The 13,090-nt window shown below is 34.6% G+C and overlaps 1 protein-coding gene across 3 annotated transcripts in view; it reads right to left on the minus strand.

The window, feature by feature from the left end:
• Nucleotides 1–1,183: 1,183 nt before the first annotated feature.
• The window catches only part of TNPO1 (transportin 1), a 98,591-nt gene continuing 86,684 nt past the window's right edge, over nt 1,184–13,090 (minus strand). For all 3 annotated transcript variants that reach the window (XM_003925760.4, XM_074384865.1, XM_010336529.3), the window contains exons 23-25: nt 11,481–11,555; nt 9,789–9,931; nt 1,184–6,858 (exon numbers count right to left, since the gene is read on the minus strand). In XM_003925760.4, the coding sequence (XP_003925809.1) occupies nt 9,824–9,931; nt 11,481–11,555 (183 nt within the window). In that variant the 3' untranslated portion in view covers nt 1,184–6,858; nt 9,789–9,823. The remainder of the gene's footprint in view (nt 6,859–9,788; nt 9,932–11,480; nt 11,556–13,090) is intronic.

Raw genomic sequence — 13,090 nt, forward strand, 5'->3', positions numbered from 1 at the left:
AAAAAGATCATTTACATAAAATGGATAGGGCTTTAGTGTTACTAAAATATTGAAGATTTGTAAAAGACTTTTGATTTCTAATCTTGAACAATAATTAGGCTGACTTTAATATTCTTTCCCCCACAACCGAAGTCCTGAAATTCTGGAATCTTAAACTCTTGAAGATGTTTTAGAACATGATATCCAAGTTCCAATTTTCTTAACAAAGTATCTCAAATATTTTCATCGTCAGGTAACAAAGAAACCCAAGTCTCACTTCCAAGATTTGTGTTGTATCGACCTAATCTTAGGCGCTTTCCTGTTTTAAATATCAAAAGACTATATGACAAGGTCAGGCACGGTGGCTCACACCTGTAATCCCAGCACTTTGAGAGGCTGAGGCAAGTTGATCACCTGAGGTCAGGAGCTCGAGACCAGCCTGGCCACCACGGTGAAACCCCATCTCTAATAAAAATACAAAAATTAGCCGGGCATGATGGCACACGCCTGTAATCCCAGCTACTCAGGAAGCTGAGGCAGGAGAATCATTGGAACCTGGGAGGCAGAGGTTGCAGTGAGACAAGATCACATCACTGCACTCCAGTCTGGGCATTAAAGAAAAAAAAAAAAAAAAAAAAAAAGGACAATATATGACAGTTATGCACGCATACTCCCTGAAATGTGTTAATACATTAGTAACATGCAACCATATTAATGGATTATAACCTGAAGAGAAAATTACTACTTTTACAAATGTTAATTCCCAAAATCACAAATCTCAGTTTTTGGAAGGATAAACAGAAAGCCTTAATAAGACATACATTTATACACAATCACACAATCTATTCTTACATCAACGTTTTATATTCACAATTTCACCTTTAATTCCCTTTTTATAGATAGTATCTCCCCCATTCCTCAAACTGCTGAACGTAGAATCAACTGCTTAAAACGTATCAAAGACTTAAATTAAAATGTGGGAAAATAGGTTTTTACTATACCATACAAATAAAACATTTATTTTAAAAAAGTGTTCAACAACAAAAGTATACTAATGTGTAAGCTAAGGAAAAAACAAAACAAAAACCCTCAAACCAAAAACAAGGAAAATCCCCCCAAAACACAAGGCTTATTGAGACCCAAAATGGGGTAAGAGGGAAAAAGAAAACTCATTTCCTTTCATTAAAAATCAGAGTGCAACATCTATAGTTAAACAACTTTATTAACATAGTCAAGCAGTGATTAACATTCACATCTATTATGTCACATCATACAAATGTAAATACAAAATTACTACAGTACAATATATATTCTCTGCATGATCCAAAATATTTGGTGGCCCCAAAAAACTCTCTTTAAAATTCAGCAGCTTATCAAAAATTAAAACCGTATTCTATTTAAAATGGAGATCTGTTAGCACAGAGTTAGACTTCAAGAAATATCAATTTAGTACAGTTTGAGAAGTTGCAGGAGGATATGTTTGAAGGACACATTCTAACATAGTGTGGCAGGTACAGGAAACGTCAGATTTAAAGCTTTTAAGCATAACTCATACAACCTAAGTTGTCAGCAGAAAGATCCAGTTATTTATAACTAAAGCTAATGCTACTAAATTATTGCACCCAATGTTAACACATTAAGTGTAAAACTGTTTTGTAATATGAAGTCATTTACCACATTTAAACATTTCTTCTCACAAGATGATAATCTAAAGTAAAATTAATTATACAGTATTGTCTAATTATTGTCTCCATAAAAATCACCCAAGCTCAATTTGCTTATATATTCACAAAGGAAAACAACAACAAAGTAATATGCGGAAAGTATAGTGGAACCCCTTTAGGAGGCCGATATTAGAAGGGGACCAACACTGCCTTATAGGCTAACCATGTTATAGTAGGCTTTTAGGAAGATGTAAGACCTGTGAAATAGCTAATCTTGTATAATACCAAGCCACAGTGTAAGGAGATTCTATGGTAGATAAACAGAAACTGTAATAAAAGGAAAACTACTGATTTTCTAATTAGCGATACACTGCTTGGCAAATAGATTTGGCTTGGTTTTAAAATGTACAAGAGGTGAAAAAAAAAAAACCACTTTAACTACTTTCAAAATCATGCATACATTCAGCTACTATGCATCTTTTAAAAAACACAATACATTCTGGGATACAAACCACAATCAACAATTGTGTAATTTAAATGTATACCTTAAAAATTAATATGTGTAACAATTAGGCATAAAGAATTATCTATATAAGTAATGTTAATGGGGGAAAGATCTATTAAGATCGAAAAAAATTAGTCACAAGTCATCTGGAAACCCTAAAGGTGAATAAAACTAACTTTTATGTAAAATTTAATTTTAGAGAGGCATTAGAAGTATCTCCATATTTAATACAGTATAAAATGCACTAAGTTGGTATACAATGTTATATTGCATGGTTATTATTACTAGATAATATTGTTAACAACACAGCTCATTATTGATCTGACTTGTCACTTAGATTATCCCAGGCCCTTAACTATCTGAAGACCACAGTTTTCTTAAAGGTTCCAAGGCCTACACTTCATTAACAGCTCGAGTAGCAACAGTTAATTTCCCCACCTTGTATTATTTGCAAAAATAATTCAGTAAGCAAAGCTGTGTGTGTTTTAAAGTACTATCAAAGGAAGGACTTAAACTGCAGTAATGCATGATACACTCTTCCCCTGGGAAGAATGCTTTTGCACCATTATCTGTTAATACATTCAATATGAATAATATAGATTAACTATATGAAGCAAACACCCATTTTTTCTCATGGCAAAGGACTTAAATTTAGACTACGAGTTTAAGATATAATAACTTTATTTCTGGAATTTCTGCTAGGCAGAATAATTTCATATAGGGGAGAAAAATTTCCACTTTCCTATTCTCAGAGTTTGAAGAAAATGAGGACCAATTGTAGCTCATTTTCAGGTAAACCTGCACGCAAAAGGCTTGTCAGGAAGGCTTATACCATCCCAGCCTGCTAAAATATTAGGAAGAAAATCAGACTAAATGGAAAGATTCTCAATGAAATACACTAAAAAACAAAGAATGTAAGTAGGAGGACCCTTTACAAGCATATGTCACCAAAGCAAAAACAATACAAGAATATTCACCTGAGATAAAACTTGTATCTGAATATTTTATAACTGAGTAGACAAAGCATTTCAAGAGGAAAGTCCACTGAAATTAGTTTAAAATATACATCTGATCCTATTTTATAATATATGCAATTTAAGCAATTCAGATGAAAAAGTCTTAACCAAAAAAATCACAGTGTTTATCAATATGTTAATTACAAAATGTATGCTACTTGTTTTGTTTTTAAGATGTAATGGCTTGGTTAAGTGTTTTAAAATCTATTCTGAAATCTAACTTGCGTAACAAAATCAAGTAGCAATAATGTAAAGCATCAGAACTGGCTCTGAAAAGATTATTTACATGTTGATTATTTGGGAAATAACCAACCAAAAAATATAAAAAAGTGATTTTTTTTACACAGTATGAAGTCATTGAAGAGATTAGACAATACAAAAAGCAAAATTCTTTCCTGAATAAATGAATACCTGTGGCACTAAGTTCACTTGCTAATGGACTGTAACATGGAACTGCCAAACATGCATTTAAGTTATATTAAATACACTTTCTGTTTCCAACTTAGGTTGATCAGCAGCTTTGTTCTGTTAGAATCCTTCAAAGAGAGAAGCTCAAACAGGAAAAAGAAGGCATATATAAAACAGTAAACACTGACCTCCTGAGGTTCCTACAACATAAAAATATTCAAGTAGAAAAATCTACATCACTTAGCAGCGGCTATTTCTGTAGTTGAGCACACTAACAGCATTTTAGTGTGTAAGGAGCAGATGAAGTAAGCCGTGCTTTAAGCATGCCAAGAGGCAGAAACACTGGAATGTAACAAAGACAAACTCACAATTTCATAGACATTCAGTCAACATTCAAAACTATTAAGACTATACCACAAGAAATAAAGTTGCTTTATATATATCCCATGATGTATTAGGTTTTATCGGAAATGCTATATCAGAGCTTACCTCAAAAGATAACTTAAATGGCTTCTGCAAATTCCTGTTCTACACTATGTATCTGAAATATCAATTAGGAAGAAAGAATAACCTCAAGGGGAAAAATAAACAACAAATTCCAACTCAATTTCAGGTTGCCAGTCATACTTACTTAATTTTATTTTCTATTTTAAAATTAAAATTTGATTTAAATTAAAAAATTTAAAGTGACTACAAAACTGGGTACCTTTTTAATAGTGTTATACATCTGCCTAATTGGAAACTAATTTTTAACCAGACAATATTGCTTTTAGTCAATACAGAATTGTCAACCACGGGCTCAAATAACTTTACTGAAGATTGCTTTTATGTATTTCCTTGAAACTGAATTTGGTCATTTCAATTTAAAATATTCCAGAATATTAAAATATCTGTCATATTATTCTAAGTATTTGAAGCACTACAGAATATCACTATCATCTAAGAATAAAACAGCTACTCTACTCAGTTATTAAAGACTAACAGGGAGGCAAATTTTGAGCTCCCAGTGAAGCAATGGTACGAGAAAGCAAAATGCCATATACCCTTTGAATCCAACTTACAATTTAAAAAATATTAGGCATTATAAAATAATTTAATTTCAGGCTCTACAGACTGAAATTTGCAAAGCCAAAGTAGAGGAAGGGTGAAAGGACATGTTAAAAAAACAAAAACAAAAACAAAAACGCGCGCACGCGCGCGCACATACACACACACACACACACATATAACAAAAACCTTTCTGCATGCTACCATGCATTTGAAATTTTTGAAACAGTATAAATTCACACGCACACAGCTCAAACTTCAGTGCAATGGCTGTATCATTCAACACTTTTAGAGAATAGAACCATGCAAAGAGGAGCAACTGCTTATAAAAATGGTTATTCAGTATTTATTCTGCAATGCAAAGGTGACAAACTAAAATATAAAAAGGCTGTTATGGCTTAACGTTTTTGTTGCAGATTAAATATGCAGCATTGAAAAATGGAAAGGCGTGGCTTCATCTCTGACCAGCAGAGTTAAAAAGAAAAATCTCTCCATTTTCCTTCATCATCATGGGATACACTGTTCAGGCAATCCAAATTAATAAAGACTTGCACTTTCATATGGACACAAGATCAAGTGTACCAGTTAGGTTTTCACATTCACAGTATATAAGAAAATACACATGGAAGGAAAAGTAAAGGGTTAACTTAAGGATTTATTCACAGGAATACATGTAAGTAGAGAAAAATAACAGAAAAGCTAAACAAATGAAATGAAGAGGATCCAAACCAACTTTCACTCTGTAGCTTTTAACTTGCACCTCGTGTGCATTTATCTAGGGCACAGAGGGCCACCAACATGCGCCAAAATACAGTGTAGGAACCCTGCATTACATCCATTAACTTAAACATATCTTTAAGATCATGCTTTGAACAAAAAAAAGGAAGCTTAGAAGGCAGTATGTTGAGTGGGAATAAACATTGAAATATAGCAATCATTTTTCAACTTCTACAATTGTCTTTATGTGCCAACTAACATTTATGCAGCCTTTTACAGATCTTTTACCATGTAATTTAAATTTTAGAAGTTTTGATAAATCACTAGTAGTATATAACCATGCAGAAAGCACATCACACTGACAGCACAGAGGCAAAGATTTTGCACAGGTATATCAGCTTTCCACATTGTGCAGGTTACACACAATACAATATCAATCTTATTCCTAACAGATCCTAAAAAAGATATTTCAAGGCCTAGCTGTAAACTACAGTACTTTATGTATCTATATTCTTAATAAAAATAAAAACCACAAATCTTAAAAAGGAACTTTAAATGCAGGGCTATATTGAATTGGTAAACTGCAACACAAACTGGCGCAACATAGGTAAATGAATACCAATCTCACTCTATGTGATGCAAGCATGCTACTTTCCCACTAATTTAAATTACTTTCAACCACTATGAGCCAGAATGCATGCCTGAACCTTAAACTGCACTTTAAAAAATAACATCTTGGCCTAGAAATTAAATCTAATGAAGTACAACCATCAAATTATATCCGCTACATTAATGTTCAATGCAAAATTAAGATGTCATCTTTAGTTTGATATGCCCAACCCCATTTATTCCTCCCTCCCTGCCCACCCCAAAAAAGGTAAAAGGAGTGACTCATTTGGCATTTCACAGGGTGCTTCATTGTTTATGTCTGTTTTGTTTTATTTCAAACTTTTTTGGGGTACCTTAAATTGTAACTTCCAAGAACCTGCTTCAACTATGGGAAGGCAAGCTGATTTTAACTATATTAGCTTTGTTTGTGTAGTTCTTCATCAACATGCAAAACAAGGCCCCACCACGTGGGAAAACTTATATAAAAAAACTTTAAATTAAAAAAAAGTTTCTTTACTATTTTTAACTCCCGTTCTTAGGTTTCCTTTATTGTGCGCTATAGAATTGTTCCTCTTTCTTGTCCCTATGCATCATTTATATGGTTCTTGTTTTGGTACAATTCCCCATAATATTCCACAATGTACTGTTTTGTGAGTAGACTGAATAGTTTTTTTTGCTTCTTCACATCCAGTGCAGAGTTGTAATTGGAGACATATTTCCACCCACAAAGGCTCCAGATGTTAAAACGTTTCCCAACATCGACTTAATACAGTGACGGCAACACCTCCCTCCCGCCCCTCCCAGTAGGGTTGGGATTGTACTGTATTCCCTACTGGTTTACCCTTCCCCCCTGTAAAGGGTAACATTTTCCCTGGGTGCAGAGGCTCCCTCATAGTCTCCAAGACTGAAGGACCTATAAGAAAAAGAACAAAAACAATTTGTATTTTTAACTATCGTTTGTCTTTCAACGCCAGTGGAACACAAAATTAATCAAATAAGAATGCTACCTTTACCTACAAAGCAAATGAGAAATTTGGACAAACTGCTTAAGATCATGTTAGTCACTTATGACCATGCTACTTCCCTCTCCTATGGCGCTGAATTGTTTGCTGCATCAGGTATGAAAAGTGAGGCCAAGCTGGGAGAAGAGGTGTATAGAAAGGTGTACAACACTTTGTATAGAAGAAATGTGCCTTGTATAATGCTATCAGTCTAATTCTTCATGGCTTTTGCAAAATGGGACCCAATGGGAACTGGTTATTTCTTATATAACAAGTGGCCTTACTTTCTTCAAACTTAAATAGCACTTTCTTTAGGACACTCCTTAGAATGAAAACATCATCTTATTTTCCCAGTCTTCCTAATATTAAGCAAACAAAATCCAATCTATCAAAAAAAAAAAAAAAAAGAGCATTTGTTTTTTGGGGGTGTCTGACATTTTAGCCTATAAGGCACTAGGAAGTGTTCATTATCACAGTAAGGTCACTTATTCAGTAAATATCAAAAAACAAATTCTAAATAGAAAAAGAAAGAGAGAAAAAGAACAAATTTAACATTTATTTATCTATCATAGAGATAGCACCTTGCTCTGTTGCCTAGGCTTGGAGTGCAGAAGTGTGAATATGGCTCACTGCAGCCCCAACTTCCTGGGCTCAAGCAATCCTTCTGCTTCTGCCTCCTGAGTATCTGGGACCATAGGTGCATACCACTATGCCCAGCTAATTTTTAACAAATTTTTTTTTCACAGAGATGGAGGTCTTATCATGTTGCCCAGGCAGGTCTCAAACTCCTGGGCTCGAGCTATCATCCCACCTCAGCTTCCCAAAATGCTGTGATTATGGGTGTGGGCCCTTGAGTCCCACCTACACTTCCCTTCTTAATGTTCCTAATTAGTCATCATTCTGATCCTATTTCACTTGGTCATTTCCATTATCTTCCAGTCACTTGGTTTTCCTGGTAAGAACATTTCTCTATGCTAACCAGTTTTAATGATAAAAAAGATATTAAAAAATAAGGTGAAATTACTAGGAGATTTAAATTGTTATCTAATAGTGTCCTTTACAAACAGAACTCTACTATGCACACATGCTAAATTTTGGACATTTATGAATGTTCATGTGAATTCGCAGAGGGTGGTTAATCTATCTGTGTATAAATACACGCAATCCCCCTTTTCCTCCTGCCTCTGAAGGGGAGTGCAAAAAGGCAAGAATAAAAGATACTGATCTACTTTTATTTCTAAGTAGAACACCAAAAACTATTTCATACCTTGTCTCACAACAGTTATTTCATAACTGGTGATGAGACCATGGAGGTTATACATCTCAAAGTGCTCAAGACTTACAGCTTCTTGTTGAACCTTTGAAGTTGCAAGTCATTCTCATCTTTTGCATTCTCATAATTTAACATAAAGTAAATCCAGTACTTTTCCAAAATGCCAAAACCACTTTGGAAAATAGCTCTGAAGACTCAAGACTAAAGTGGCATAACACATATTAAGGGCTCTGACACATTCCAGAGGCTTCAAGTCCATTTCTACTACTTCCTGGGTTAGACAACTTGGATGGTAAAATCTTTCCAGATTTAAATTTTAGCTTGGAGTAAACAAGCAAGCAAGCCAAAAAAAAGCCCCCTTCGATTCAGTCTAAGGTGCAATTCTATTTGGTGTATATCTTCTGTATGTGCTCATTCAGCACATCTTCTGGCTTCCAGTCAAATATGTCTTAAGTCATGCTGAACATATAAAGATGAATGTCAAAACCCTGTTTACTGTATTGGCCCACGTTCCTAACCTTCACTGAGTGAACTTAGTGTGCCAGGCAACATACTAAATTCTGGCATCACATACAGTATAGTATTTAATCCTCTACATAACTCAATGACAAAACCAAAGCTCAGAGATGAGAATTGCTAGTCCCATTTGAGTACAGAAAAGATCAAGGAGCAAGAGTTCAAATGGACATAGTACTCCAACATCCCAAATTAAAACAGAATCTTTCATTACCTATTTTAAAATATAGTGCTGGGTACATGGTAGGTACTTGATGAAACATACAGTGAAAAACACTGGGCCAAAACCCAGTTTCAATTCTACTTGGGTTTTCCTTCAAAGCACATAAAATGGGAAGTCGTTGTTATATCAGAGACTTTAAATTCATGCTCCAAAATGAAATCAATTTTACCCTACCACTATGAATGCTGATATCTTCTTGAAGAAAAAAGAAAAAAGAAAAAGGAATAGTTAAATCAATGTCAAGAAATCCAACCACTGTACCAACATGGATTTCTTCATTCCTATGATTCAAACTGGAGCTATTAATTTTTTTTGGCTTGTTGGTTCCATTAAAAAAAAAAATTCTTTGGCCTCCACTTAAGTAATTTTATTTTCTATTTATTTGAGACAGAGTCTTGTTCAGTTGCCCAGGCTGGAGTGCAGTGGCACGATCTTGGCTCACTGCAACCTCCATCTCTCAGGTTCAAACAATATTCCCACCACAGCTTCCCAAGTAGCAGGGACTACAAGTGTCCACCACCACACCTGGCTCATCTTTGTATTTTTAGTAGAGATGGGTTTTCACCATGTTGGCCAGGTTGGTCTCAAACTCCTGACCTCAAGTGACCTGCCCACCTCAGCCTCCCAAAATGCTGAGATTATAGGCATGAGCCACCACACCTGGCCTACTTAAGTAATTTTAAATTTAAAACCCAAGATAGCATGATATCAGGCTATGTTTTATTCAACCTCTATAGAAAACAAATAGCTTTTTATTCTATTTAGTAGTCTGAAATGATGGCTCTAACAAAATTTTCATCCTGAAAATTTCCAAACTTCTTACAACTTACCCCTAATTTTGGGACTGCAGCTTGAGTGTATCAGATTAAACACCATAAAAAGCTGCAAGACGCTCTTTTAAGGGAAGAGGAAACTGGTCAGAGAAACGCCTCCAATTTTCATCACCAACTTGATTTTTAAATCCATGAAGGATCTGTAAGAGTGAAAAACCATTAATTTATCAATAACAAAAGAGAAAAACTCAGATCTGCATAGCTTCTGAAATCTAACACAACTGATTTTATTATTTATAAATTTTACCCATTTTAAAGTAGCAATTTTCAAACTTTTAGGATTCCATATCATTCCCTGCTGATTTGTTTTGGCTCTGTGCCGCCACCCAAATCTCATCTTGAATTGTACTCCCATAATTCCTGAGTGTTGTGGGAGGGACCCGGTGGGAGGTAATTGAATCATGGGGGCTGTTTCTCCCATACTGTTCTGTGTGGTAGTGAATAAGTCTCATGAGATCTGATGGTTTGTTAAGGGGAAACCTGTTTCACTTGACTCTCATTCTCTTTCTTGCCTGCTGCAATGTAAGACGTGCCTTTCACCTTCCACCATGATTGGTAAGGCCTCCCCAGCCACAGGGAACTGAGTTGAATTAAACCTCTTTCTTTTGAAAATAACCCAGTCTCAGGCATATCTCCGCACCCTCCCCCCACCCCACCCCCGCCGCCCCTGCCACGATGAAGTTTCACTCTTGTTGTCTAAGCCAGAGTGCAATGGTGTGATCTCGGCTCACTGCAACCTCCGCGTCCTGGGTTCAAGCAATTCTCCTGCCTCAGCCTCCAAAGAAGCTGGGATTATAAGCGTCCACCAGTACGTCCAGCTAATTTTTTCTATTTTTTATTTTGTACTTTGAGATGGGGTTTCACCATGTTGGCCAGGCTGGTCTTGAACTCCTGACTTCAGGTGATCCACCCACCTTGGTCTCCCCAAGTGCTGGGATTACAGGCATGAGCCACTGCACCCTATCCTCAGGCATATCAGCAGCATGAATACGGACTAATACACCTGCCTTGCCTAAAAGTACCTCATAGCATTGCTTAAACTCCTGCTTTGAGAAGTTTAGAATTTGGCCAAGAGTTCTAGTAACAGATATAGTCTAAGCAACCTCTGATACCATACTAATGAAAAAACAAAGAAGTACAGAAGTCATCCAAGGAATATAATTTTTATGTCATTTTTTTTTAAAACTGGGAACATAAAAGCTTTGAATTCACAATAAACTATAATTCACTAACTTTAACCTTGGGTGATTCAAATATGTAACTGCATTTTATTTTTTACTGTGGTTGAGTACTAAGGAGTTAATCAAAAGGGGGATTAACAAAGCAAATAATGACACAGGGCTACCCCTGTGGAGGCCATTTAGATTTACTCTATTTCAGATTATACTCCAAATCTCCATCTCCGTTCTTGAAAAACATATGCTATTTTCTTTAAATGGAATAATGGGACCACATAAACTAGTGGTAGGCTTGGGAAAATATTTTAAAAGTGCACGCGCTCTGCAGACAGAGTCACTGCTGTATTTTAAGAAAAGACCAAGCCAACTTTGTTACCAAGAACAAAGGTTATAATCTCTCAATACTGACTTGAAGAGCTGAAGTTTCACAAAAAATGTAAACATAATTTTAAGTTGTCCATTAGGACATTAACAGTTTCAAGATGATGCATTATAAAGACTTATTAGTTACCTTACAGAACATGTCTCTGAGATCATCTTTTGGGTTAATCCATGATGCAACAGCATCACAAAAAAATATAAAATCCTGAAACAAGCAAGAAATACATCTTAGATTGATACAAGGTCAAACTCAGCAAAAGATACATGCAAACCTCAGAGTTTATATCATAATAGAATCCTAGCTTAAAAAAGGAAACATTTAAAAATTAACTATGATCATAAGGAATTAGAAGAAATTACCTTAATGGGCTGTCCCTATTAGCCCACAGTCAAGGAACCTCAACTCATTCAGTTTATACTGGCATTTAATGTCCTGCATCATACAACAAAATAACCCCCCTGTGCAGTAAATGTTCAGCATCAGAAATGAACTGAAAGCACCAAATAAACACCCATAAAAATACCTCTTCATTTACTGGATTAACGAAAAACAAAATCAATGATCTTATATAGTTCTGAGTGGCCTAGAAATAACTTAAAGCTAGCTAAATATCTATTAAATGATCTTGATTTGAAATATAGAAATTAATAATTTCAAGATCCATTTTTAGATACAACTTAAACAAACAACCAAAAGTTAGAAGAAAAACTATGCAATTATAAATACCCAATTTAAACAAGAACAAAAAACCCAACTTTTGGACAGTTACTTAAAAAGATAATCAGGCTATTCTGACTGCAAGAACAAGATGATGATATACTTTAAGCATTTCATTAACATATTCTCTCAATCTTGCCTATCATATCGAAACATTAACAGTTCAACAAACAATATTCAACATATTGCTGAAGTTTTGACATGTGAACCATAAATTTTACCATTAAATTAAAAAAACTTCACTAATTTAAAAAAATTTGGTAATAAATACTACAGTATCTGTATAAAATGTTTAAGCAAACAAAACGTCATTTGCTTAACACAATTTATTCAAATTATGTCTTCCAAATACAAATCTGATGTTAAAAATTTAAATGTAAACAAGCATAAGACATTTTATTTTAATCACAGCCAAATAAGGTATGTGAATAAAAGTTAAAAAATGGAAATTTCTACCAACTCCTAAGTTGGTAGCAATTTTATGATCACACATGTATCACCTTACAACATTAATTCAAAGAGAAAGACAATAAAATCCTAGTTGGAAGCTGGTTTTTCAAAATGTGGTACATGTCATATCAGATACCTCTAACACACATTTGAGGTCACACAAAATTCTTAAGTACTAAAAAAAAAAAAAAAACAAAACCCCAGAGAATGCCAAAAGCTGATTTGTAACTAGAAACCTCTCAAGATAACACTGGCTTGTTCTAACAGTAAGTTATAAATATTTTATGAATGTGAAATCAGCCAGAAGTTATTTTCTAATTCTAACTTGTAGGTTTTCAATGTCTACCACCTACATCAATTTAATGTTATAAAACTGAGAGTTAATATTTCTAAACCCAAGTTAACAAAAACCACAATATAAGCTAGGAAACATCAAAAAGTCACAATTTAAAAATGTTCAAAACACCCCTCTTGGAAGAGGAAAGTTTCAATTTTTATTTTATTTTATTTATTTATTTATTTATTTATTTATTTTTTTAAGATGGGGTTTCACCATGTTGGTCAGGCTGGTC

Source organism: Saimiri boliviensis, chromosome 1, assembly GCF_048565385.1.
Source record: "Saimiri boliviensis isolate mSaiBol1 chromosome 1, mSaiBol1.pri, whole genome shotgun sequence".
Lineage (NCBI taxonomy): Eukaryota > Metazoa > Chordata > Mammalia > Primates > Cebidae > Saimiri > Saimiri boliviensis.